The 27,776-nt window shown below is 39.1% G+C and overlaps 1 protein-coding gene across 1 annotated transcript; it reads right to left on the reverse strand.

Moving 5' to 3' along the window:
* Positions 1–12,759: 12,759 nt before the first annotated feature.
* Positions 12,760–26,745, reverse strand: LOC309417173 (uncharacterized protein; the record flags this gene model as incomplete). Its single annotated transcript, XM_082014624.1, is given in 8 exon segments — positions 12,760–13,016; positions 14,755–14,935; positions 15,048–15,182; positions 18,107–19,913; positions 20,490–20,591; positions 22,939–23,087; positions 23,089–23,106; positions 26,689–26,745. Coding segments are annotated over 8 exon segments (2,691 nt in total). The 5' UTR covers positions 26,731–26,745.
* Between the last annotated feature and the right edge of the window lie 1,031 nt (positions 26,746–27,776).

Consider the following 27,776-nt stretch of genomic DNA (forward strand, 5'->3'; position numbering starts at 1 on the left):
TACTATCGCACAAGCTGAAGGTAAAAAGAAATTATTTCCTGTTAAGTCCTGCTTTGCGCTCCAAGGTCTACCCCCAACCTGACACTTGAATGAAGCGGTGCCCCATTTGGAGCAAACCAAAGCAAATTAAACGTACCCCAGCCCCACACGAAGCAACCTTGCTTACGCTTCCCTGCCCCGTGAGATCCAGCAAACCGTGCAGTACAGCAACTGCCAGAGGTGGATTCTTACGGCATTAAATGAGCAAACAGTGTCTTTCACTCAACACGTGGCTGCCTTCAAGGAGCTCAGAAACACCACTTTACGCACTCCATTTTATTTTCTTTTTTCTTTTGCAATGTGTATAAGGGGCCAGCTGTAATACTGGAGTTACGAAGTCATGACGGGTTCATTTTTACCACTGCCATGATTAGCAGCCCAATAACTATTGGGGATTGATTGCTGGACCCACAGGGCTGATGCCTCTTTGAAAAACAACAAATACCAGCAAAATTCTCTAATATGCATTTAGACATAAATAATGAACTCCATGCAGGCTCCCCCGCTAGAACCTTGAAGGAGGATTAGGTAATTAATGTGCAGTAGTCACTAATTGGAGATGCTAATTGTAAGACAAATGCAACTGCATCAGCTTCACTTGGCAGCCCTGAGACGAGGACACAAAAGCTTCTGCCTGACTTCCAAAGCACCGCCTCCGATCCTGTTGGCTTCTGGAACGAAGGCACATGTTTTTGGAAGGGCTTCCAGCGGGGCAGCTTGGTTCCGTGGTTCCCCTGGTGCCTTTCGGAGAGCTGGACAAGAAACGTCTTTTTATTTTGTCTTTAGCCAGGAAGCAAGAGATGCAGAAAGTGGTATTTTATTTTAAGGAAGGCTTTTAAACACACTTTGCAAATTCGGGCAATCTTTTTACATGGGGAGGACAATCCTTCCTATGGTCTGAGCAGCAAACGCCAGAACTGGGTTTAGTGTCCCAGCATCTTCTAGGTACCACATGGACAAGCGATAATCACTCTCTGTTCTTGCACTAGCAACCCCTTTTTTGAATGCTTTGACTTTCCCTAATTATCTTGACATGAGTGGATTGCCACACATACCCTGAAACGTCACTAAAATGAGACAAATTGAAATATCTGCAGTACCAATGAGTTACTCACCTACTCAGGAATTACAACATCATGGGTCTAAAATACAGGAAAATCTATATATGATGAGCTAATAAGAGTTTGAATTTATAGAAAGAATGATGAAAGGGTTGAAGGAACCCTATATGAAAACATATAAAATGTCATCAGGCATGATACTAGTCCCTTCTTTGAAAAGCCAACACACAGCTTTTCCATAAGTATGTTTTCTTCCCACTCCAAACGTCAGGGAAATGTGCTTTAAATAGCAATTTACACTCATGTGGTTTTAAAATACAGAAAGATCTTTTCTTGCACTTGAAACCTGTATCTTTGAGCTCCAAAATTGCTCATCCAAACCCATAAGTTGAAAGTAAAAGGATGCCAAACTGATCTAACCATGGTTTACACACACTGAAACAAGCCTGGTTTTCCTCCAAGAAATCAATTAAATTCTTCTAATTACTATAACTAGCAAGGCCTGAGGAGTTAGGCCTTATTGCAACATTCCTCTTAAGTACCAGAATTTTTTGCATAAAAAGGCAGGTTTTTGTCAAAGAAAAAAAAAAAAAAAAAGATTCCTGCTTCTCCCTACAGGAGAATTTAATTTTTTTTTTCCCCATGTGATACTGCACAAAAATTTAAAAGCTGACACCATTTTTTCTTCTCTGTATGTTTATTCGGTTTTTGCAGAAAACTAAAAGAAATCCTGACATTTAGTCTCCTCATTGAACGTTAAGAGTAATTCAGAAAATAAAACTAAAAGTCAACACTAATAAAAGTTTCACATGCAACCCACAGACAACGGGGGGTATTTTTCCCCCCACATCTAATGCTGATAGGTAAGACCACCTAATTCTGCATTACACATCACTAGATCACTAGCGGTTCCCTAAAGCACTCTTAACGTAAAGGAGCATATTCCCCCAAAAAAAGCTTACGTGCGCCTGGCAATGTCAATTGATAAGAGTCATGGAGGACACAGAAAATTAATATATTACAAAGGCAAATCTAAGTATTACATTGAGTTACAAAAGAAAAGAGGTGCTGGATTAATTTTTCTTTTTTTAAAGGCAGCTTTTCAGAATTTAAGGAAAAACCTGATTTGTAAACAGACAACAACGAAAAGGCAGAAGTGACACATTCTTGCCTGGCTTGGTTTTAAAGGCTTCCAAAAAAAGCTTATAAAGGTTCCTATTACCTTTTTCAGTGTTTCCCTGTCCTTAACATTAAACCTTTTTCTAAATTCTAAAATCCCTGCTGCAGTTTAACCCTACATATGCCGAACAGGAATGACACATGGTGCCCTTCCACTCATCTCCTCTCCTCTGGCCCGAATGCCCCGAATTCGTTTCCGACCTGCTGACCGTTTCCCTGGGGCTCAGCTGGACCCACTCCAGTCCAAATTTATGGACCCGTCTCCATGAATTCGAGGAGCAAGGACCAAGCCCAGGACAGCCCTGCGGCTGCGGCCTCAGCAGGGAAGATCAGAAGGATGACTTGGGACACGCGGTTGCCTTTGTACATCCCGTTATGAATTTTTGCCTATTTCAAAATTGATCCCAAATCCGCTGGTGATTCCCAGCAATCCCCGAATCCTTCACAGACCTGCACCTGAGCAGCTCTTTCCTATGCCGCCACTGAGCGCTTTTTAGTTTTTAACCCTGTCAGAGAACTTCATGTATTTCTTCATTCACCAGTTTGTGATCGTGGAACTCAAAGCCTGACTTACCAAAATCTTGAGTCATCCTGCCAAAAATCAGATTTTCGGTAAAAATATTATCAGCTCGCCCATGGCACAGCCTGTTTGGTTCCGCTTGACAAATCCTTCCATTTTGACATTACTACGCGTTGAGTAAAGCTCTGCGCTCATTCTACGGTACTTATTCTAGACCGCGCTCCAAAACTGTTTCCAAGACTGTCGTAGAAACCAGCGCCAAGTTTGTTTTAATTCAATTTACAGGACGTCGTTTCCTTTCTGCCTGTGACGGTCACACCGGGGAATTAGACTGGACTGACAAAGCTTCACACAGCTTAACTGTGACTCTCCTCTTTAGCACCTTTCCACTGCCTGCAAGAAAGGCTTTTGCTTTTTGTTCCAATATTTTTCTGTGACTTGAAGTCCAAATACCTGGCCTAATTTTTTTTTTTTTTTAATTCCCCCTCCATTTTAAAGACAGAAGGGCACTTGCCTTTCACTGGTTTTCTGGCACGCAGGCCACCATCAGTGGCTTCCTTATTAACGTTACCTCGGATCTCCTCACCATCTGGAATAACACAAGTACTCTACAACAAAGTTGGGGAGGTCCGGCTCATTTTAAAACATCTTTTCTTTTTATGCACCTCCTAACTGATTTCTTACCCGTTAGAGACAGGTATTTGGTATTTACCTCTTTGTTACAGGCATTAACTACGATACTCACCTGGCTGCAGCCCACTTCGTAGTATTTAAACTAAAATAAGAAACAAATTTTTTAACAACTCTCTCTCTTTACTGAATAGTCAACCAATTGTTAATCTTTCCTTATCCCTTAAAGGATCGTAAAATTATTTTTGTTGTTCTTAAATCACTTGCTATTTGCATTTTATTTCACGCCTTAGCTTTTCTTGAGTACCTGTCTGTGCTCAGCCCTGTTCAGGCACACGCCGCCTTCGAGAGCACTTACGTCCACAGCTACAACGACAGTACAACAATATTTTTTCTGAATATGAAGCACAAACCTTCCTCAACGGCCACGGCTCCGCCCCGAACACGGGCATCACCGTTTCTCCAAGCGCAACTCAAATTCTCCCGCATCTGAACCGCAAATAAAGGGGAAAAATAATGCTCAGCACCTAGTGAGGGTGGTACAGCACCGGAACACATACCCCGAGTGGGATTCTCCGCCCATGAATTCATGGAATTTCAGTGGACAAGCCTCCGAGCTGTGAAACTGGCCCTGCTTTGAGCAGGGGTAGGAGTAGATAGTTCCGAAGTCCTTTACAATCTTAGTTATTTCGTGTTGCAATCCTATGAGCTGATCAGGTCTTCTCTTGGAATATGTTTCTTGGAGATTTCTCCTTTAGATCTGTCCATGAAAGCTGACTAGGACTTCTTGAATATTATATGGGTCATCTTTGATTTAAAGGGGATAAAAAAAAAAAAACCAACCCAAGAATTAGGCTTCACTAGTTTCTCCATGGATTTATACTCTACATGAAGAAAAAAAAAAAAACAACATACTGCTAGAAACGGACACTGGCTTTCCTACTTCTTTTGCACTGAGAGCAGTGCAATTGCCATAGCTAAAATAAACTCTTGTAGAAAGCAGTCAGTATTTAAATAGAACTGTTTTTCAAAAATCCTTCCATTGCTTTTAAGCTCTCACCATGCCTCCCCCGGGTTTTTCTTTGTACTTCTTCTTTTCCATCACTTCCTCTCTGTCACAACTTCACGGCTTTAAATATTCCATCCTTTCTGAAAAAATTGTGCATTCCTGAAGCGCAGCCTTTTCTTTCTTCCTCCCCCCAATAAGCAGTATCGCTCCCCGAGTGGCCACCATCCTTCTGAATGTTGAGATCCAGCAGCATTTTCATTGCAGGCTTCGGACCGCTGCGCGTTAGGAGTTTGTCAGCTATTGCCTTGCTACCCAGCACGGTTAAAGGGTATTGTACTGGACGCATCCAGATTTGGTCCTGACAGAAGCACTCTTTCATTTGTGAATCACTTCTTTGCTGAGCGGTGAAAATCCTAACATACAAACACCTTGGATCACACAGAGTCAACTGAAAAGACCAGGGAGAAGCGGGTCAGAAGCTTTTCTAAGTAAATATTCAGACAATAGCAGGACATCAGAAAAAGTTAGAAGCTGATTTGCCTTATGGAATGTCTTTTACACGTGAAGTTTAATCCATACCAGAAAATTACCTAAAAGTAATGTCTATTTTTAAGTGCTAAGTAATACCGCTGATGTCCATAGGATTAGACAGACGCTCTAAGCTAGTCATAAATCTCTTCCTCAGTAGTGGTTTCAGTTAAGGAAGAGGCGTCAGCACCGATAAAATTGTCTCGTTTCCTCATTCTGAGCCTCCCAGACCTTGCCCAGTAACTTGGCTCATCCCAGTGCCTACAGATCACCGCTGCCCAGCTGCGGAGAGGCAAGTGCCTGAGAAATACAGAATCACAGAATCACTAAGGTTGGAAAGGACCTTCAAGATCATCAAGTCCAACCATCAATCCAGCGCCACCATGTCCCCTAAACCATGTCTTGAAGCGCCACATCCACACATTGTCTGAACACTTCCAGAGATGGCGACTCCACCACCTCCCTGGGCAGCCTGTTCCAATGCCTGACCACCCTCTCGGTGAAGAAATTTTTCCTAATATCCAATCTAAACCTTTCTAATCCAACCCCCTTTCAGGTAGTTGTAGAGAGCGATGAGGGCTCCCCTCAGCCTCCTCTTCTCCAGACTGAACAACCCCAGTTCCCTCAGCCGCTCCTCATCAGACTTGTGCTCCAGACCCCTCACCATCTCCATCGCCCTTCTCTGGACACGCTCCAGCACCTCAACATCCTTCTTGTAGTGAGGGGCCCAAAACTGAACACAGGATCCGAGGTGCGGCCTCACCAGTGCCCAGTACATGGGGACAATCACTGTCCTACTCCTGCTGGCCACGCTATTTCTCATGTCTCTGTGTGATCTTGATCAAAAGATAATCCTTAGACTCAACTACAACAAATGCCAACCAAAAGTGCCCATGCTTTTCCCGCAGAATTTGCTAAAGTAATGAAACCAGACTCTTAAAACATGAAGAACTTTAATTTTTGTAACTGCATTAAAGCAGAACACATCTATTTTCAAGGCAGAATTACCAAACCCAAATTCATCTCACATGGAGAACAGCAGCTGATAAATAGTGTGAGTTGAACTAAACAAAACAAGAAGCTGTAACTATTTCTTAGGGACATACATACAACACAGTTGATTATTTAAATAAAATTAGGAATCAATCACATACATAAAAATACTAGAAAATTACACTGGCCATGATTTATTACAGAATTCTGACATTTCTGAGACTTTCATACACATAACGCAAACCTTATGATCTCTTTTGACCATTGTACCTTTCGCTTAGTAGAAGCCACACGTCCGTGTGCAGTTTGCCTGAAGCTACTTTACACAAGCGAATGTCATCTAGCCCCAGCCACAAGGGTGTTCCACAGAAAAGGACTAACAGGGGAAGAAAAAAAAAAAAAAAAAGAAAAGCAGATGGAATTCACAAGTTAAGGTGTACCAACGGCCTGTAATATCAGAGTACATCCCAAAGAGATCTGTGAAGTATAATTTTAAGAATGTTACACAAGAGGTAGAAGTGAGATGTTTGCAGTGTTCGTTCAAACATCCACAGTTGTTTTACAGAAATACGTAAATAATCCGAAACTGATTAATGATTAAAATCTTGTATAATCAACAATTGACTTTTTTTTTTTTAAGCTAAATTATACTGTCACATATTTCTGTTGGGCCTATTGAATGGATCAACTCACAAAATCCTCCTTCAGTAATATTTCACTAGCAGTGTAAAATTTGCTATTTGAAGTAAATGAGTTTGACCAACAAACATGTAAAAGATGTACTTCAGACACCAAATAGTATAATAAAATATAGACACTATTAATCTTTGTATATCTGTCATAAAAAATAAAAGGAAACTTATTTTTCCCATATATATTGGAAATAGCCTAATTCTGTGAAAAAACTATGCTCATTAAGTTATTACTGTGCATAAACAAGTTTTAAATTGGTTGTATTTTGTACAGTAAAAAAGGTAAAGCAATCTTTGACTGGCAATGATTTTAAGTTGACTCTGCTTTATTCTTTCTCTCTAACAAGGGTTTTTTGTTGTTGTTGTTGTTTTTTCCACACTGTATGCAAATATTTTCCTTTTTAAAGCTCGTTTGGCAAACAAACAAAGAGGATTTATAGCTCCCATTCCTCAATTTTTTTAAAAAGTTGCTCTTAGCCTGATACATTCTCAATCTTTAACAGCACAGACTACATACATTAAATGCATGTTGGTTTTTTTGCATCTTTGATTACAGTATTGCTAATGAAGAAAAATAAGGACCTTCCATTCTATATAACTGATAAAATCAATTGGCAAAATTATTATTTAAAAAAAATCAGAAAGCAATATCTACCAAAAATAAGAGATGTCTGATTTTTATATAATGTTCTACAAAACAAAAAAGTGCTGGTGACAGATGGATAAACTACACGGGGAAATAAATCAAGGTCTTAGTATGGTTAAGGCTATATTTCCATCAAAGCAGATTGGGATAAAACAAGGTGCAAAACTCTCAGAAACTCACAAATTCAATTCAGCCAAAGGTTCTGCAGTAGGTACATTCCTCAGCTTTAAAAGAAAGCAAAATCATCCTGCTAATTCCAAGTTGTCAGTGTAGTGCGAAACCTTATAAAAAAGGTTGGGAACACATCCTACTGGAGTTTCTTAATAACAGATGTTCAAGGTGAACTACTAAGCTTGTATTTACAAAGAGCCTACTTGAGTTGAGATATCACACCAGTAAAGCAACAAAGCCAGATAAAGACAAGGATCTGTTAAAGCTGCTGGCTTCAATGGAAGCAGGACCACACCCATCTCTTCAGTAGCCTAATTGCAAATGCACCTATTTAAAAATAATAATAAAAATATATATTCCAAAGTCAACTGCTCTCATATTCACTAATGCGCAGTATTCCCTGTTCTTGTTCAATATAATCTACAATTGTGAAGAGTTAAATAATCAGGAACTCAAGTTCTTCCACTTTAATGACTCTGTTAGAAAAAACCCTATAGAAGACAGTGGCCATAAAGTAGAATTTAAAATTTAGTTTTACAACAACAATCATGTACACTGTCAAAGCAATAAAGATACAAAGAACAAAAAACCTCAAACCCTACTGCTTTGGGCTGCTCCAACACGCAGCATTTTGACTTTCCAGCTCCCAAGCAGAAAATGGAAAAAAAACCTCCAACACATCAACCCCGCCCCCGCAGCTTTCAGAGCAGGTTAACAATATAATTTTTAAAAAGATACATATAGGCTTAAGGTCTGTTTGTTGCATAATCTTTGTAGCATTTAAACATAAAAATCCACCTTCCCACAGAATTACAGCTATGACCCAATATAAACTGTGTATCTGAGAATATCACACTGAGCAAAACTGAATGCTGTCACTTGAGGAAGACCAGACTTAAAAACCCAAACAGTTCAATGCAAGTTTTATGCCAACTACTCCTTCCCATCTGTCCTTTTCTAGGTCTAGAAAAGCTGACAGCATGTGTGAGTAGCAGATGCGGGAAAAGGGGATACACAGTTTAAGGAAAGACACATTCCTGGCCCCTCAGGCGCACACCCTTTTGACCACAGGAGCCACAAATCCTGCCCACTGGAAGCAGGGTTTCCTGTGGCTCAGTGTTTCCTCTCTTCTTGTAGCTTCCCTTTCTTTCTTTATCTCCCCAAACAGAACGGGGGAAGGCCTGGACAGCAGATGAAACATAATCCCAGGAAGCTGTGCTCATGGACACTTCTGGTAACGTGCATAGGACTAAAACTAGAAAGCTTTCCCCAAAACTCTGGAGTGTCTCCACACTTCTCCGAAAAGGTGGTAAAGGCTAACAGCCAGCAAGTACCTCAAAGCCTCCCACTCACATAATCTCCATCTTCTACTCTTCATTTACTTCACCAAAGAGAAAAGGTACCAGAAAAAGTAAGAGGAGACTTTTCATGAAGACTACAGCATCAGTTTCCAAGCTGTAATGCAAATAATTTCCAAATTATATGCATTCAGGTACAGACAAAAAAAGATCAGTAGCAATGGTAAATACCAAAAGAAAAAAAAGAACATTCAGTCTGGAAAGAAAAAAACCACAAACACAAAATAGCAGCAGCTTGGGAACTAACAGTCTTACAGACACTCCTGAAAAGGCCACAGCAAGACAAGCACCATGAACCTAGACAATTTCCCTGTATGCTCTTCTAATAAAAATAATGACAAACTAATACCAATTTTTGTCAAAAATTTTGACAAAATAAAACCAAAGTTTTAGTTTATATAGATGCCATCAGACGAACTTAATTGCCAGAGGGACCCTGTGGATACAGACAAAAGCAGAGATACCAAACCTGTATCTAGAAAAAAAGTTCTTGCTCTGATGCTGGCCTCTCTTCTGGGAATCGGGGCTGAATCACCAGAAGCCTTCAGTTATTTATACAGAATACAGAAATAACAGTCATTCTTAAATCTGTGTTGTATTGGACTATCAATTTGGGATTTCAAAGCATTAAAGATTTGATTTTTGACACACACACCCTCATTTGTGGAGCTACCAACTGCTACCAGCTATCAAAACACAGACCCTAATAATAATCTTGACTTGGGAAGGGACCCTTTAGTATCCCATTTTCTTAACCTGGAGCAATCTAGTATCATTGCTACCATTACTAGCTACATCTCTGCTATCTTCACTTCATTCAAAAACTTAAACTGCTTAAATCGTAACAGGAAAAAAAAGAAGAGAACAATTAAATCTCAACAATGGGGGGGGGGGGGAGAGGGGGGAAGGGAATAAACTAAATTTTACCTCACTGCTCCACAAATGAGGGGGTGTATGTTAAAAATCAAACCCAACTCCAAAACAAAAACACCCCTCTGACTTAAGTGTGACCTAATACTGTAACTCTGCTTCCACTGAAGTCAGTAAAATGTGAAGGCAACTAGTACCTAAAACCAGAAGCATTATACTTATACTAGCAATTCAGTGCAATACTTAAAGAATTTGTACGTTGTTGTCAAATTAAACACTAGGCATCTAAAAACAGTTTATGACTGTAACAGAGCTGCTGCAACTCCAGGTGGTTATTTTACAAAATATGGTGGTTTTTTTCCCCCCTGAAATATGAAAGGGTGCGTAATAAAGCAACAGAACGGAAGCATTCTGAATGGACTTTTGTCTTTATAGGTCTAAAGCTGTCCATGATCAAATCATTTAAAGAAATGGGCACCAAACCATTTTGATATGAAGACCCAGAGTTTTTTATGAAGAAAACAGAGCAAGGCAAAATGGGACACAGGCACGCGCCGGTCGCATTTGGAGGGCATGACAAGGAAAATCTGACACTAACACATTTGACTTGTGGTCACTCACCACAGCTCCGGCGCTTTACGCCTGTTAAACAGCTCTAACAGCGCGCAACACCACTGCCAGCAGCGTAGGCTAACCCTCAGCTGCAGGCAAATGCAGCCGCACTTTTAAAACGCATTTTTAAACTGCAGTTTAAACTGAAAACAGAAGTGAGTGTACAGCTATTTACCAGTTCTGAAAAATGAGACTGTTAAAGGCACATTAACTATATTATGAACCGATTAAGACCACATTCCTTCACAATAATAATTAACACACAAGCAATACAATAAGGACCTGCTACGCCCTATAAATTCACAAAAAAATCCTGCAAGACTGTAATTGTTCTGTAAACAGAAAAGCTGATCAAGACTTTCAAATTCTGATTTCCTGTCAACACAGTAATCATAACTGAAAAACAAAATTATTAACTGAAATACTAGAGACTCCACTTTTTAAACCATGGAGTATAGGTAAGTAGTTTCACAAACACAAATATAACCTTCTTACATTAGTTTGTGCAAATAAATTGCACATGCACACAGAGAAAACACTCACACTAAAATAACTCTCTCCACTACCTGTTTTTTAGGCCAAGGCTGAAAATATTCCCTGAAGTTGAATTCACTTTCTTTAGGGAAAAAAAAAAAACGTATCTTGCTATACTAAGATTCTGATTTCCACTAACTCCTTGCTTTTAAACTTTATTCAGTGGATTACAATGAGGCCTGTGTAACTTCTGCCTACAAAGTTATGTAGCTAGTGCCTCATTACAGTTAACGATGGTACTATTGAAACTACATCTGCTCTAGAAACATCCACAGATCCAAAACTACAGAAGTGCATTTGGAACATTTTGCAAGTACATATATATATATATATGGAAACAGTTATATATTTATCCACAAAGTGTCAAATTCAACATTGAACACTACGGAACATAAAAATCTTCATTTTTGTCTTTCAAACTTTGCTCATATCCCTAACTTAATTCACTTTTAAAAGAAGAACTGCTCTCCGAAGCCATTCATCAATATACTGATTCTTAAGAACCTCTAGTTGGTTTTTAGTACATGTTAAGAGGTCGTGTAACAGTGAGACAGTTGTTCAAAGCATTAAAATATTTATAAGTGCCCTAAGAACAAAACTTGAATTACTCACTCTTTTCTAATTCTCATCCTGAACATTCACACCAATACATAACACTTCTGATTGTCTAAGCCACAGAATGGAGACTAGTTAACAGCAATTAAATATATTAAATCTTCCATGCGAAAAATTAATCTGTTAAACAGCTTTGGTAACCTAGTACATAGTTAAGCTTTGTGTAAATATTTTGCAAACATCCCTTCCCCACAGAAAAATCCCTATATACCATGTGTATATTTATATAATAATATACATATTTCCTGAGTTAATCGTTAAATCTGATTATTTGGAAGATTTGGCAAAATATCCAACTTTATATTACTAAAATAGAATTTTAAATAAACATTCAAGAAAGACATTAAAATAAATATGGAATGTTTCTGAAAATTATAGTACCATGAACTTACATTAATAGCAAACAATATTTTTAATTAAGTGCATACTACGTTATATAGTTACTGGTTTTTAACCCACTGAGGAATCAAATAAACCTAGTTTCTAATCCTGAGTGACAATTTTGTATCACCTGCTAATGTGTACTTCAATGCAGTACTTACTGCAAATCTACAAAATCCTTATTTATTTTAATGGAAAATTTTAACTGGATTATGCTCTAGAAAAGCTCAGTTTATGTTGGTTTAGCTAGAAACTGAATTGGCAGCACAACTGCTGAAGCATCTCACACAATCAACATTAAACACTGATTATTCTTGCCAAACTGTTAGCGATAACCTGAATGACCTGACTCCCTGTCACAAAAAAAATACAGGAGTGTGCATTGCTCTTACAGAGTGATGGGATGCAAGCTACTTTGTGATCACTTTGGCACTTAAAGGAACTATATAATGGTGCAAAAAAAAAAACAAAACCCAAACCCTGAACAATTAGGAAATACCTTTCAAACTGATTTTTTTTTTTTTAATTATGCTAAATTGTATCATTAACCAAAAGGAGAATTAAGTTCTACCACTCTCTGGTTTCTCAGGTCATGGCTTGACTCACAGCTAATACATAGCTTTTGATAAGCACACAAGGAAATGCTCAGCTATTGTTTAGTTCCTCTCAATAATAAAATTCTTATGTAGCAGACATTGCAATATCAGCAATATTAAAATTGCATTAACACTATTACGGGATGTGTCTCTCAACACCAGAATCACAGTAACAGAATTGCAGCACTGATCAGTTATGTTAACCCTTTTGCTTTTTGATAACCCAGCAAAAACACCTTCCATGGTACTGTGCAGGACACTTTGCCCGCCCTTCCCCATCCCCAGCCTTCTGCCTCCCTTTTGCTATGATTATTATTATTTGCTATTATTCCAGAATCCTCATAGGTTCCTCAGGTTTTTCTTTTTTGCTTCCTTTGTTTTCATGCTCCATGCTGCTTTTTTCTTGTGTGCTTGTGTTTGGAGGACAAAGCTCTTGCAATGCCCTTTCAACAACTTCTTGTTTTACTGGACCGCGTGAAGAGCTTTTTGGCAAAGTCATCTGTAACGCACACCATAACGCGGTACGAGCCTTGCGTGTGGAAGCAGCCAACTCTCTAATGGCAGCTGCCAGAGCCAGAACATCTACAACAGAAAAACACGTTACAGGTTAAACTAGTATACAAGCCTGGTAATATTAATACATTTCAAAATTCTGTAAATTTGTTCAACCCATCACTGGTACGCAAAGTGTGCTCAAGCAATGGCTAGCGTTGTACCCTAGTACTGCATTAGCTGAATTCCATTGGTTACCATTCTTCTCTTGGAAATTATAGCTGTAGTATCTCATGTTAATAGCAACCATAATTGTGTCCAAAATTTAGTGGCATAACCATCGTGCCTGCAATACAATAATTAAGCCTATTAATGTTATCAGAGGGGACTATCTACAATGATACTTGATAAGCATGATTAGTAAAACCTACTCAATTCCAGCCAGATGAGTTCAATGCAATGCTTCTTTCCTCCTCTGTCTTCCTTTCAGTGGTACTGATACCTACCCAAACTGACCATGTGAAAAGGCTTACTGCCAACCTTTGGCTATATGATCATCACCAGCAGAACTCAAAGAAACATGGATTTCACAGCGAAAAACAGACAAAAGGCTTTTCTATACATGATTTAGATTGTACTTAGACACCCAACAGCAGCACAGCTCTTCTTCAGAAACACAACTACACTGCAGATCTTACCATTAACCATAAAAGACTAATTGCAATTTTTCTAATTGCAAGTACGATACAGGATGGTTCAAATAATGCTTCCATATACCTTTACCATAAAGCATTATCAAAAACACAGTTTGTGGGATTTTTTTTTTTTTTTTTTTTTGGTAAGATGACAACTGCCTTCTTCCTGGCTTATGCCTGGGGCTAATATCACATCACACAATTTTAGGAGTCATTTTAGAAGTTGGTTTGCATATAGTGCTATTGCTTTTAAAGGATATGACATCATGGTTGACACCTAACTTGTGAAACCAAAAGGTTTTGACTCTACAGTTTATCTTCCCCTTCTTACATGGAAGAACTGTGCCACACACATAGCTGGAAGCCCAAGGAACCACAGTCAGCTTCACTGCAGGAAATAAGACAATACAGCACAGTGCTGAATAAGGATCCAAAAGAGGATGGGGGCAAGGCAGGGGAATTGCATTCCTCTTCAGAAATCGCTTCTGAGATGCAAATATTTTCTGAAGAAAAATAACCTCCAAACCCCAAATTCCTATATGTATCAGCTGTACAGTCGTTATACTGAATAGCAAGTTATCACTTACACTATGCTATTAGGAGGAATGCAATTTTTCCTAGTTTTGCATTACTTCTACAGAAGTACATACTACAGCTACAAATTATTCTGGTTTTACTTCAACACAAACTGGGAATCGCAAAATGTAATTTCTGGTGTTTTTGTGATTTAGATAAGGTAGACAGACACCATCGATTAGCACAGCACCAACACATTTCTTTTACTTTATAAGCTGAAGAGAAAAAGACTAGCAATACCACTAAAAAGGGAATTCATCTTATTTAAAAACAAGTACATTTTTACTTTTAGGCCAACTACTTATGGTTATATCACTGAACAGTTTTTACGGTTCTCTTTTAGTCAAGCGAAGAATGTTTAAAAGTGTTTAAGCTAGCAACAGAAAAAGAGAAAAGAAAAAGATATCTAAATAATTTAAAGTCTTTTAAGAAGTGACAGGTTTAGATTTATAAACTCTTTTGCTGAAGTTAGAATAACTGCTGCATATTTCAAATGACATTTTCAGAATTAAATCTTTGAAAAAGCTTTTAAAACTACAGGAATGGAAAGTGGTTACCTTTCTCATTATTATAACGTGGTGCTCCTTGTTTCTGTGGATTAACAGCATTAACAATCTCATCCGTACGCCTCGCCTGTGTTATGTGAATGGCTTCCATATGGTGTTCCAATGTAGTGGATATGTTACCGTGTACAGGGGTACCACGAAGTCTTTCCATTTTTCCTATTAATGTGAGCACCTGCCAGGTACATTGCAAACACCAAAAAAATCACTAAGTATAAAAGTCTCTATTAAACAAACAAACACCAAACCAAAGAGAAATGCAGAAATTACAGCTTAAGAAGGCTTACCCTGGCTTGTTCTCGGAACTGGTCAACAATCAAACGATCAACTCGTGATGGGTTAGCAGGAAGTCGGGACACAGGAGTGTTATTTGAGCTAGATATGCGTTTTCCTGGAAAGTTTCTTGCAAGGTCAGCCTCAGTCTGGAGGGGAAATAAATAGCCACTGTAAATGTTTGAAACTAGTACAATATCACAATCTGTATTTTTGGGGCTGTTTAGAATTTTCAAATACATTAGAAATGTGCTTCCTATCTTTTCGTCTGACTGCATTTACAGTCCCAAATATCTGTCTAGGTGTACAACCAGCTGCTGTAAGAATAAGAATACTTCTCTAGTTCAGCTCTACCTCAATGCTCAGTGGCAGTTTTTAGAACAAAAGCTATACAATTTTATTTTAACTAATCTTCGACACAGGCCTAGGTAAAGAAATTCTTGTACAGTATACAGGAATTTAAACTGTATGCCTCTCCCTGCATCTCTCAAATGTCACATATTATGATTATTAACAAAAGAAACAGGGGATCACACCAGCACAGGTTGTATCTGAAGTGCATCAGGATTAAGCCAGATTTAACTAAGCTCGTCTCAACGCTGAAAAAGTCATCAACACAGCTGCCAAACTCCCTGTTGAGGAAGGAACTGACCAAACCACTATACAATGCAGGCAGTGACCCAACATCACCAAACCTGTATTTGGATAGGAACTTCTTATACTTGGAGTAAAAAAGACACAACTAGCAGCTGATTCTCTCTCGTTCCTTCTTCAGTGTACAATGGGGTTAGAGAAAGATTAGGTACCACACTAAAGTTCAAGGCAAGGCTAAGTCCACATTCATACTATGCACATTACTGAAAATAGGTGCTGAAGTTCTTTTCTTTTTGCTTTACTGACACATCCATAGACAACTTGTAGAAATTTTTTAAATGAGAGATCCCTGGAAAAGTGAGATTTATAAAAGGAAACAGGCAAGCTCACTGTCACTGTGAACTTCAAAGCAACCTGGAAGAGCTTTCCAAGAGCTGGAAAGTGCTGACTGATTAGACACGCTAGAATTAAATGCAAGTCCCACTGGGGGGAGTTTCTGTCTACAGTCTTAAGGAATTCATGTAGGTGAGAATATCAAAATTGTGAGACTATCAAAAGAAAGTCCTTTCCTACATCCAGACGTACAGGTGATCTGTACATACACTAGTACGCTAAACAACACTGAAGCAGAGGCCCTGGCTATTAGGACTGTAAAAGCAGCTTCTGAGAGTTTTAACCTCTGCCAACGAGCATCCTCCCAAACTGTACCTACAAACAGGGCTTACCACAGCCCAGGCACATTCCCATCAGGCAGCTGGGATGCAGTCACACTCTCTTCAGGAATAAGTAGTTTGGCTGAAGGAATGAGAGCCACGCTATGGCAGCTGGCTGGTGGGACTGAGTTTATACTCATAAATAAAGCTATCTGCAGGTATAGTCTGTGACTACAAAAACAATCAAAGACTGAGAAAGCCCGAGTAGATCACTGGGATAAAATTGGATCACTCAGAACAGACCAGATCAAGTTCAGCAATTAAATCCCTTTGATTAACAACACCATCATGAAATGAGGCTAAACAATTCTTCCTTAATGATGAAAGCACAAAAACACGTATTATGAAAAAGACTATGATTCAGTCTTCCCAAATGACTTAAATTGACCCAAATCCTGTATAAGCAGTTTTGGAAAAGCCACTTTTGCCACAACAAAAAGCAGGAATGTTTCTGAAAACACTTGTGTCAGACATACTGGAGCAAGAACTTGCAGAGAATTCCTGGTAGAGGACTGGAGGGGAAGAAAGAAGTCTTGCTTAAAGGCATCAGTGAGCAAATAAGACAGGCAGTTCTATTGAGACCTCCAAAAGGCCTCACAGCAAGGTCTCACAGTTGATGCTGGAAAGAAAAAGGTGGTCTCCAGAGATCCAATACAGTCAGATACCTATCTCTTTCTCCAATGACCAGTCTTCTCCAACACAGAAGCAGCAGACAGGCCCTCTGACAGCATATAATTAGGACCATGGATTATCAACAACTTAGTATGGAGTTCAGAGATTTGACTCCTCTTGGGAAAGTATTTCCTGCTCCTTTTAAGCTCAGAGCTTTCATTCCCAAGTGCAACACATTTATCAGTAGTGTGATCCCTTCCAGACAACAATTCTTAGCAAGACAGTCTGAGGGAGGAACATGACTGTAACAAGAAGAGTATAAATTGAACCTTCCTTTGGGAGAAGTCACATCCACTCAAAACACTGTACATTGTCTCTACAGCCATGTACAGCATGCCCAGGATTCTCTTCTTGCTTTTCTTTTTTACTAAACCAAAGATTTAGTAAAACAAGAAACAAGAACAGTTAAGGGAAAGACACCACTATCACTAACAGTAAAAAAACCCCAAACAACAAAAACCTATGCGAGCCTGGGTTTATAATACCTGAATGAAAAAATTTAGTTGGAGAGAAGTGGTATGGGACAAGAAAAGATGAGACATACATCTAATCAAACTGTGCAATATGAACACTTGAAGCATTAAGGTGCATAAAATGCCAGTACTTGAAAAACCACCTGTGGTAGTGAAGGCCCTGCTACATCATCATATATGGCTGGTGGTTCTAGAATCACAACAAAGGCCTACTGAATTCGTAACAACCAGCTAATGATCTTTTATTGACCACATAAATGAAAAACATCCAAGCTAACGATAATCTAGTGCTTTGGCCAGTGACATTGTATCACATTGGTTGTAGCAACTATTCTAGGTTAATAGAGGGAAATGTTGCTTTAGCAGACCTGTCTAAGGGGCAAGAGCCTTAGGAACTGAAGCTCAAAGCCACATCCCATTTAAAACCAGTCCTGCCAAGCAATACAAGCACTATATTCAAAGCAGATGTTGTAGATGGTGGTTTAGGTATTTAAAACTAACAACATGACAACAGAATGCTCACCTCCTCAAAAGGAGCGACAGCCCAGAGTATCTACTCCTTATAGATTGTTTCATGTGATCACCTGCTTTGACAGAAAGTTATTGTCAGTAGTGTTTTACCTTCTTTCTCTCTTTCTCCAAAGCTCTCCACTGCTCGTAACACTCCTCCAGTCGGACGTGAAGCTCATTAGCAGGTCCACTGCGATTTCTTGGGGGTCTGTATTTATTAAATGGTGTTGGAAAGGCAAAATACGGTGCAGCTATTTCTCCACAAAACAGGTCATTGATGAAGGGATTCAAGTGGTTAAGGTCATCATAATGAAAAAGATCAACAAGTTCTGAGAACGGAAATGGTGACGGAGGAAAGCTGAAATTATTTGCTGATGAAAACAAATGGTGATTAAATGGAGGAAAGCTGGGATTTTGCTTAAAATCAGACATTAAGGGGAAAGAAGGAAGAAAAGAAGGATTAATGAAATCTGACATGCTACCACCATTCTGTTCATGTTTTTTTCGGAAGACACTGAACTGCTGACGGTTTGGGGTTGTATACCCAAAATGAGGAATGCAATTCCTTCTGCCCCTTCTATCATCTTTATTACTATTTTCTTGGGTCTGCTTTTTTGGAAATCTGTGGTATTTTTCAGGGTCTTCACTGACAGCATTCTGCTGCGTTAACCAGTGAGATGAGAAATTAATGGGGAATTTACGGTATTGCCCCTCCTTACTAGTCGATGAATCATGCTGTGATCGTCCAATGGGTTTCATTTGCTTCTGATTTTCTGAGATTAAATTAGAAACTCCCACATTATTAGAAACACCATTTGATATTTGTAACCTTCCATCTTTCCTTGAAGGGAGGACTGGTGAGAACTGTGAGTAGTAAGAGGACTGTGTTATAGACTGATGGGTGGGAGAACCACTGGACATGGTTGAAACCCCTGAGGACAACTGTGGACTTGTTACCACTTGCTTTCCATATGTGGTATCCGATGAAGCTGTCGGACTTGCAGTTTTCCCATCCAGCCACATATATCCATGGTACGACGAGTAACTCCCATTTTGCATAACATGTTTTACAGATAAATCATATTCAGAAACTTTATGAGAGCATTCTTTAGGACTAATATGGATCTTACATTCATAATTATTAAAAGCATCTCCCAAAGTAAAGCTATGATGACCATTTTGTACATGGGTTTCCTGTGGTTTTCTGTTTGTCCCTCCAGAAAAATTATTTTCTTTAGGGCGTTGATTGAAAAAATATAGCGCTGGATGAACAGATGACTGCAACTTATGAGCAGCTGTGAAGTTTTCATATCTTTTCGAAAACAAGTGGTTGTCCTGGGACACTTTATCCCAAGAGTCTTCAACAGGTTGATTGGAAAGATCAGGGGAATACTTAGTTTGTTCTTGAGCATCATTTTTCATAACATTGCCTCTTGCTCCTTCAGTTTTCCAATACTCTTTCTGAATGCTAGTGCTGCCTTTCATTCTGTTCTGAGAAGAAAAAGTGCTGAAATTGGCATTGATTTTTTCATAGTCTCCGTTTAACCTCATGTGGTCATAACTGCACAAATGACGGTTATAGTCTATATTTTGAAATGCAAACCCTTCTTGGTGAATTGTATTATTATTTTGCAAAGAGGAATTTTCAGGGTAACTGTTCTTCAGAATATTATCAGGCTGAGTGCAAAGGCCAGATGGAGAAAGCCAAGACTCTATGAGATGAAGATCTTCCAAACCTCTGTGTAACATCTCCACATCATGAGACTTTTGCAAGTGTTCCTGACTGTAGTTCTGCGTGCACATCAGATTTGAAAAATCCTTACTTTCAACAGAGTGCTGAGATGACAGCCCTGAGAATTCACCATTGCTTCCAAGATCAGGTGCCCACATAGGTGGAAACAACCTTGAAAGAGAACTCCTGTAACAAAGTCAAACAAACCTCCTGTAATGATTTAACACATTTCTTTTGTTAAAACAGTTCATATCTCACAGTTATCCCCCCCCAGCCCTGTTTCCCTCGTTACATTCTTGGCTAACCATACACATCCCTCCTCCAAAACAGAAGTGGGGGGAAATATTCCTGCTGCAGGTGAGTAAATGCTATGTGAAATCTCACTACCCATGCTGTTCTCTAATGTTTATAATATGTATATTCAGAACTGCAGAGTTTGTTTGGCTTTATTAAATATTTTAGATTCAACTGTATTCAGCCAATTCCCTACTGGTTAAAATGAGGTTCCACACACAAACCCCTCCACCGCCAATGCTGTCAGCTGATGGAAGACTTTAGAAAACTTGCATTTCTAACAGTCTGTTGCTTTTTTTTTTTTTACTGGCAATTGAAATAAAGAAAAATACTTCTACATTTCAAGGAGATTTAGAAGACCTTTGTTACTCAACTGTTTGAAATAGTTCAAAAAGTGTATCATATCTGTGTGACAAAAGGATGTAAAAAACAATGCGCAATACGTAAGAACTTTCAGAACAAGCTTACCAATCTGTAGCTGGTTCTGGCTTGCTTGGCTCTTCTAAAATGCTTGACACTAGCCCAAACATATCAGGGCCATTGCCAGAATAAGAAAGATTTATTGGTGCCCTGGAAATAATAATAATAAAATAAATCCTAAATTAAAGTCTTTTTCTCCTAAACAAAACAGGCAAAAGGAAGAGTAAAGCATTAAATCTTTAATTTGCATCTGCTGTGTGTTCTGAATTTAATGTATTCTCAGCACCCATATATAGAAATCTCTTCCTGCATTCGTGAATTCTATAGCCTAAATGAAGTAGAACAATTTTCCTAACCTCTTGCTTCACCAGAGACTTCTCAAGCTGTTATGTGAAGAGACAGGAGCAGCAAAAAAATATTTCCTCTCTTTTCAATCAACATAACCATTTCACAGACATTTCTTCAAATCTTGACTGTCTCCTTTAGAAGATAAATATGATCAATCTTCTCTTGATAAATTAGGATTCTAATTTATCTACTTTTGTAATTCAAGAACTACCATTTTAATCTCAAAAGAATTAAACTGAGCAACTTTTTAATCACCTTTTAGAAAGTAGATGGTCAAAATTTTATTAACTATTACTGATAAATACTAAAGGTGTTCAACCATCAGTAGCCTTACGCAAGCCCAACTTTTACCTTCAGGTGCAAAATGAGATCTTTACAGAGTTGTCTGTAATGACACCTAACTCTAACTCCGAAGTTAATTAAAACATAACACTGTTAAGATCCCCTTCCCTCTAAGATGCATTGGTCTGCTTCAGTAAATGTCACTCACGATCCTATTCTCACTCAGCTGATTCGTTTCAGCATCCCTGAAGATGTCTCAGTTTTCCCTTGTGTCAGCTTATCCAAACAACATCATCTGCTAATGCTGCCATGTAACTACTCATGCTGATTGTGCAGATTAACAAAGACTGTAAAACAAGGGCTAAACTATTAAGTCTGTGACCTTGTTAATCTCTTGGCACAGTGAAAATTAGCCACTTATGTCATACTAGCTTTTAAGACCTCATCACATTTTGATTTTTACCTATCTCTAACATTTACTTCATGACCATTCAGTTTCCTCTCTAAGGAATCTGGTCTACACGATTTTGTTCAGGATATACATAAGTGCAAAGATTCTTGAAAATGTTTTATGAATGTAAAATTGTAACTGAAATTTGATAACCAGATCTCTTCTGTGTCTTTGTCAGATGTCAAACGTCATTTTTCTTTTTAAAAGAGGCCTATTTATTGCCACTTTCTGCAACCAAATGGAGATCATTTACGAAAGCTTGCATCTAGATGATGATTTTCAGCAAGGGAGAGATCAATTTACAATGTGGCATCGAAATTAAAAACAAAATTACTGGCTATTTTAGAACGCGGACAGGGCAGCAGTAAGCTAGGTTGACTGCAAAAGAAAAAAAAAATCCTAGGAAAAATAAGTACAGGACAGCAGCGAGTCTAAAATTGCCCAAACAAATTTTACAGACTAGATGGAAGCAAGATGAAATGTTTTGTTCTGGTACACACACTAGAAACACTACAACACAATTCCAGGCAGGAGAACCTGAATCCTTGACAAATTCTGTTTCTTCTTGCAGTCACTTGTTCAAAGGACGGGCTAGAAACCACTACGCCCCGACCTTTGTGTCTCAAGCCAGTACTGCTCACTACCAGCAATCTGAAAATCCTTGGTAATGTAACATGTCAGGCAGCACCTTGTATTGTAACATCATGGTCCGTCCTGAAAGGAAGGTGCTTCCCATGAAACACACCGACACACATGGAAAAGAAGTCAACTACATTCTTGTCTTCTGGTCTCTAAATAAAATATCCTCTATCAACAACAGGACAACTGAAGTTAAAAATAAAAATCCCAGTGGTTACATTCAGTTTTCATGATTTTTAAAGGCATCTTTATAACATGCATTTACAAAAGGCATTCAGTTTTCTCAAGCCCATGGTAGGCAGCTATTATCCTTTCTGATTTGGTACCAGAAAACACTTGGTGTAAATTCCTTCCATTCTGCAGCATCAAGGAATCAAATATTTAGCTCCTGGTGCCATAAGACAACCTACTGACTACCAAGGCAGAGCAACATGAAAAGAATCCATGAAAATAACCAGCACACAGGAAAGGCAAAACCATATCAAATTGCTTGCAGCTATACCAGATAGAATAGGAACATTGAGCCTGACACCAAGTTTGTGGCAGTGAGCAAGCCTGTCCCTGCAGACAGAGAAAGAACAAGAAATATAACAAAAGAACCAAGACCTGCAGCTCCTCAGCAAAACTTCCGAGGTACTGGTACAGCAAAGAAAATTTACTGAGCTTCTGGTTATCCCATAAACTCTTCCTAAAAATATCCAGAATCCCAATTGTTCTGCTCCATAACAATTTCAGTGTTCCAGAACACCACCACAAGATTTCGAAGAATGCTCATACCGTTTCTTTGCGCAGTCTTGAAAAGAAGTTTTTGAGCTAATATCCTCTCCACGTGCTGACCAGTCACTATACAGACGGGAAGATTCTAGCGGAGGTGGCGTACTAGTAATTGCTCCTAATAATGGGGAAAATAATTGAGTGTCCATTTTTTTGTTTCTTGCTATTGACCTATGTTGAAAAGAAAAGGAAACATTTTTAACATTAGATGTTTACATAAATGAGCAGTAAAGGCAACAAAGTATACCCTTCCTTTTATAGCTTGAGCTAAATAATTTTTCAGGAAAATAAATGTACTATGACAAAAGGATACAGTCTAAAACTTGCTCCCTCCCCTGCCTTAAAGTATTCCAAATCTCACCAATTTATGCATCTTCCAAAAATAATAATAAAAATTACTTACTATACAATAATAGGAATTCTCTACAGATTTCACATTGTAGGTTTTTATGTGTCAAGTTCACAAGCTCAGAATCTTCTAGCCCATATGACTGGAAATGCGCATGTCACAGGCATATGCATCCCTTCTGAGAAAACAGAGAGAAGTACAATTATTCCTGATATATCCCTGAAAACACAAAATATTCCAACAAAGAGCCCACAGTGAGCAGGGAGAGACATTTGTATGCTTCACAGAGCAAAACGTGGATGAGAAGTAATCTCTCCTCAAGTACAGGTGCAGAAAAGACTATCATAGATAAACGACTGAATTACCATTCAAAGAACGAATAACAGGAGGTCTAAGTAACACGGGGAACTGTACCTAAGAAAGTATCTCAACTAGGAATTGCCACGACAGAACCTGTGACTGATAAAGGTTTAAGCAGAATATCAGAAACCTACTTTGAGTTGGAAGGGACCTCTAGGGTCATTTAGCCTAATCCCTTGCTCGGAACAGACCCAGTTAGGTCAGGTTACTCAGAAACTTGCCCAGCTGAGTTTTGAGATACCACCACCTCCCTTCTTGGGCAAATTTTTCTAATATCTAACTGCTTTAAGGAGAGAGAGAGAGAGAGAGAGAGAGAGATTGAAAATAGTCTGGACCACCTTCCCTATAACCTCCCACAAGGCAGCTGCACACACCCATATCTTCCCTTTCTCTTCTCCAAGCTGATCAGACTGAGCTCTCTGTCTCTGCTTGGCAACAACCATTTTGGAAGCCCCCGCAGGACTCACTCCAGTACCCTTCTTGTACTGGGTAGCCCCAAACTGGACACAGTATCCAGTCGTGGTCTTACAAGGGCAGAATGGAGAGGATCATAAAAGCACTCACCCTGCCAGCTATACTCATGCTAAGACAACCCAGCATAGGGGTAGCCTTCTCTGCTGCAAGGCCACACTGATGGTTAATGACTAACTTGACCACCAGGACTCTTGATCCTTGTTGATTAACTTTTGCAAGTTTTAACTATAGGAGTAAAAACTCAAGCTTTCTTAAAAAAACCCTTTTATGATAAAGCACTGAACTAGATGTCCATTAATTCTCGTAAGTACAAACACCCAGTCAAGATGGAGTACTTGTGGTTCTGAAAATAACATTTGTGAGATTCACAAAAAAGAAACTCAACCCCCAAAAAACCACCACCAACAAAAAAATCCAACACCCCCCAAAAACACAGGATGTATCAGTAGCTGCAAGAGGCCATGTGATCAGATGCAGACTGGAGCTGACTCTAGCATATCCAGCCCTGTATTTTACACCTTCCCAAGGCGGCCAGTAACTAACAAAACTGTCCTAAGGAGAACATTTACCAGCATATGTTCCCACCCAATTCTAGAAGCATTTCTTAGCGAACTGAGGTTCTTATAAGCACAAAGGAAAACACCACATCAGTTTAAAAGAATCTATTGAGGGGATTTCCTATTTCAAGACATACTTCATTGAAGATGCTGCCTTTCAGTTTCTTTGAGTAATTCAACCCGTCTTCCTGGAATGATTTCTGAATTTGTTTTGTATTCTTGGCACAAAAAATGGTCAGTAGGCCGACTCAAAAAAATAAGCTTTTTTTGGGAAAAGAAAAAAAAGAAAAAGGAATCACTTCCTTATAAATATCAGTATGTTTCATCTTCAGCCTCCAAAGAGCGCATTAAGTTGCCACCCCACTGCCTATTAATATATGGACAGCAATGCCTGGGAGAATGGGAAGAAGCTGCAGATTAAATAACTGGAAGTTCCAATATATTTACACGTAACTGAGATCGCTTCTGAGGGCATGAGACAACCTGGAGGTTGTTTGACAATCCCCAGCTTCACTTGGATCTGTTAGTCATACAGGTTTTCAACAAAAGCAACAGGTTAAAAAAAGGTGATGATGTGCACATCACTTCTCTGGCAAACCTCTTCTGCTAAGCAGGTTTGTCCATCTTTCCAAGTCTCTCATTATAGACAGAGACACGGAAGGGCGCAGTGCTAGAAAGTTAACTAACAGGAATTTGCAGAGCTGCTGCTGACGGATGTCCTGTGTGTACAACCTGGCAGCAGGAAGAACGTGCTGCAGAAAAAAAAGTCTATACAAAGAAGTATTTAAAAAAAGTGTATACACATCTGACAAAGTTCTTTACTTTCCAAAAAGGTATTTGAGCTGAATTAGGAAAAAGCCTTTTTACAGTCAGCTCGCAGATGCTTCTTATAAACATCTATCGTAACAACAGCAAATGACAGCACTGCACAGTATTATTACTTCTAAACCGAGTGTATTCTTCTCTGATTTCTTGGCAGGATAAATATTTCCTGTTTATTTCTTGTTTTTCTTGGCAAGATAAAGCAAACATAAGAAAAAGCTTTGCTTTGTATTTTTGACTTAAGACTTCTAATAACTCCTACCTACAGCCATCTTAACCTATAGCACACCGAAACTGCTTAACCCGTTCTGAACGTGCTGCTACTAATCCTCTGAAACTAGTGGGTAAAAAAGGTCAGAATTATATAAATTGCCTTCTTGGGTTACCTGGAAAACTAACCAGTAGTAGAAGTAGTGAACAGGTGATGGAGATGTGTAAAAAAACTAAAACCAGGGGAGCAAATAGGTCAGTTATTTAGATACCACCTAATATCAGGGACAAAACCATAAAAATGGCAGATTATTGGAGACTTCCTTCTAAATCCCAATTTCATATCATCAAAAAGGTTTGTTGCAGCAGCAAAGGGAAATGTTCCTTTTCAGCTGCCAAAGAATAAAGAAACATTTTATTCTGAGAAAAAAAGGAATCAAGTCTGTCAGACCTCTCTTAGACTGTTGGGTCAAAATCATATAAAAAAGCACCACTTAAGGTGGAGTGCATGGGGAAAATAAGTACATTTATGAGATGCTTGTTCAGTATATGGGTTCCATAGCCCAATTACCATTAGAAACACTCATGGGCTACTAGGCCATTTCTTTTGTTTATTTTAAACACTATAATCTAAACACATTCATTTAATACAGTCTAAGATTTTTTTTTTTTTGTCCATGGTAACTTCCAGCAGTTGCTCTTCAGGAGACTTTGTGGTAAGTCTGACAAATGCTCTTGACAAGACGCACTCAAAGCCAGACTGAATGAGGAACTGCTGACTTCCATGAACAGAGGATTAGCTTGCTGTACTGACACAAACAGGGACAGCTGTTCCATCTGTAATGTAGCATTCTCTCCAGGGGTTGTTTTTGGGGTTGTTTTTTTTGTTATATGGTCATTCAATATATTTAGTTAGAAAACCAACATATCCTACAAGTATTTATTTCTGTTTACCTAACCAAATTCACTTTTTGGATTTACCTGTGACTTGTAATGACCAGGGGCGGCACTTTGTTTGACCATGTCCTTGTCATCAGTATACAAGTTTTCTTCTCTGAAGTATGCAGCATTGCCGTGCAAGCAGAAATTTAGATTCTTAAGGACAGACTTCACCTATTTAATAGCAATTAAAAAGAAAAAAAAACCCAAGTAATTACCAGGTCTGTCAAAGTTGTACTTATTATGCATGAAACTAATTTCTAGCTACCCGCCCTTGCTCCTCCCACCATCTTTCCACGTCACACCATCCACAGCTCCTCCAGTACCACCTACAACTTACACATTCACAGAACAATGACGACATCACTTTATTGCTGTGGGATCCCACAGAACAGCTCAGCAGATACAAGAGCTGCTGACCACAGGTCATGTGCAGTCCCAGAATGGGTAAGCCAGCTGCGCTGTGCTGCACCTACGGTCACGCAGGCAGGGGCATTCTGCCTAGCAGGACTACTCTATTCAGCTTCATCCCGTCACATACGCTGATACATCACACAGGTCCACATCTACCACGCCAGTACATAAGCTCACCCCACAATCCTGCTCACAGGCACACATCTGCCACAGAACTGAACATCCATCCCTACCACACTGTACGACAAACAATCCTCAAGTACCTGGGACTGCACGCATTTAAGGGCTCCATTCCATTTTGGGACCCATAGCTTCTGTCAACAGCAAAGGCAAGGTTGGCTCCTGCCACACACTGCTATCCAAAACCAGGTGTGATAAAAGCATGTTCTCAAGAGAGCTCAAAGTATAACATGCTGATTCAGAAATCCTTTCCTACGCTGTCTGCAGATCCACTCACACACGTTACAGTATAACCTCCTATACTTCCCTTACTGAAAAGCAGATTATCAAGTTGCCACTGCCCACTGGCATGCCTGCACTCTGCATGCGTGCCATCTCTCCAACTGGAGCCGTTTGCATTACATGACACAGCAAAAGTCTGTGCGTTACACAAGTGTAAGGCTTCATCTTCACTGACGCAAAGCTTTAATTGGTGGAAGAAATGAGTGGGTGAAGGGCTGCTTTTACAATTAAGATAAATCCAGGTAAAGTGTACA

Source organism: Phaethon aethereus (assembly GCF_964289735.1).
Source record: "Phaethon aethereus genome assembly, chromosome: 2".
NCBI classification, from domain to species: domain Eukaryota; kingdom Metazoa; phylum Chordata; class Aves; order Phaethontiformes; family Phaethontidae; genus Phaethon; species Phaethon aethereus.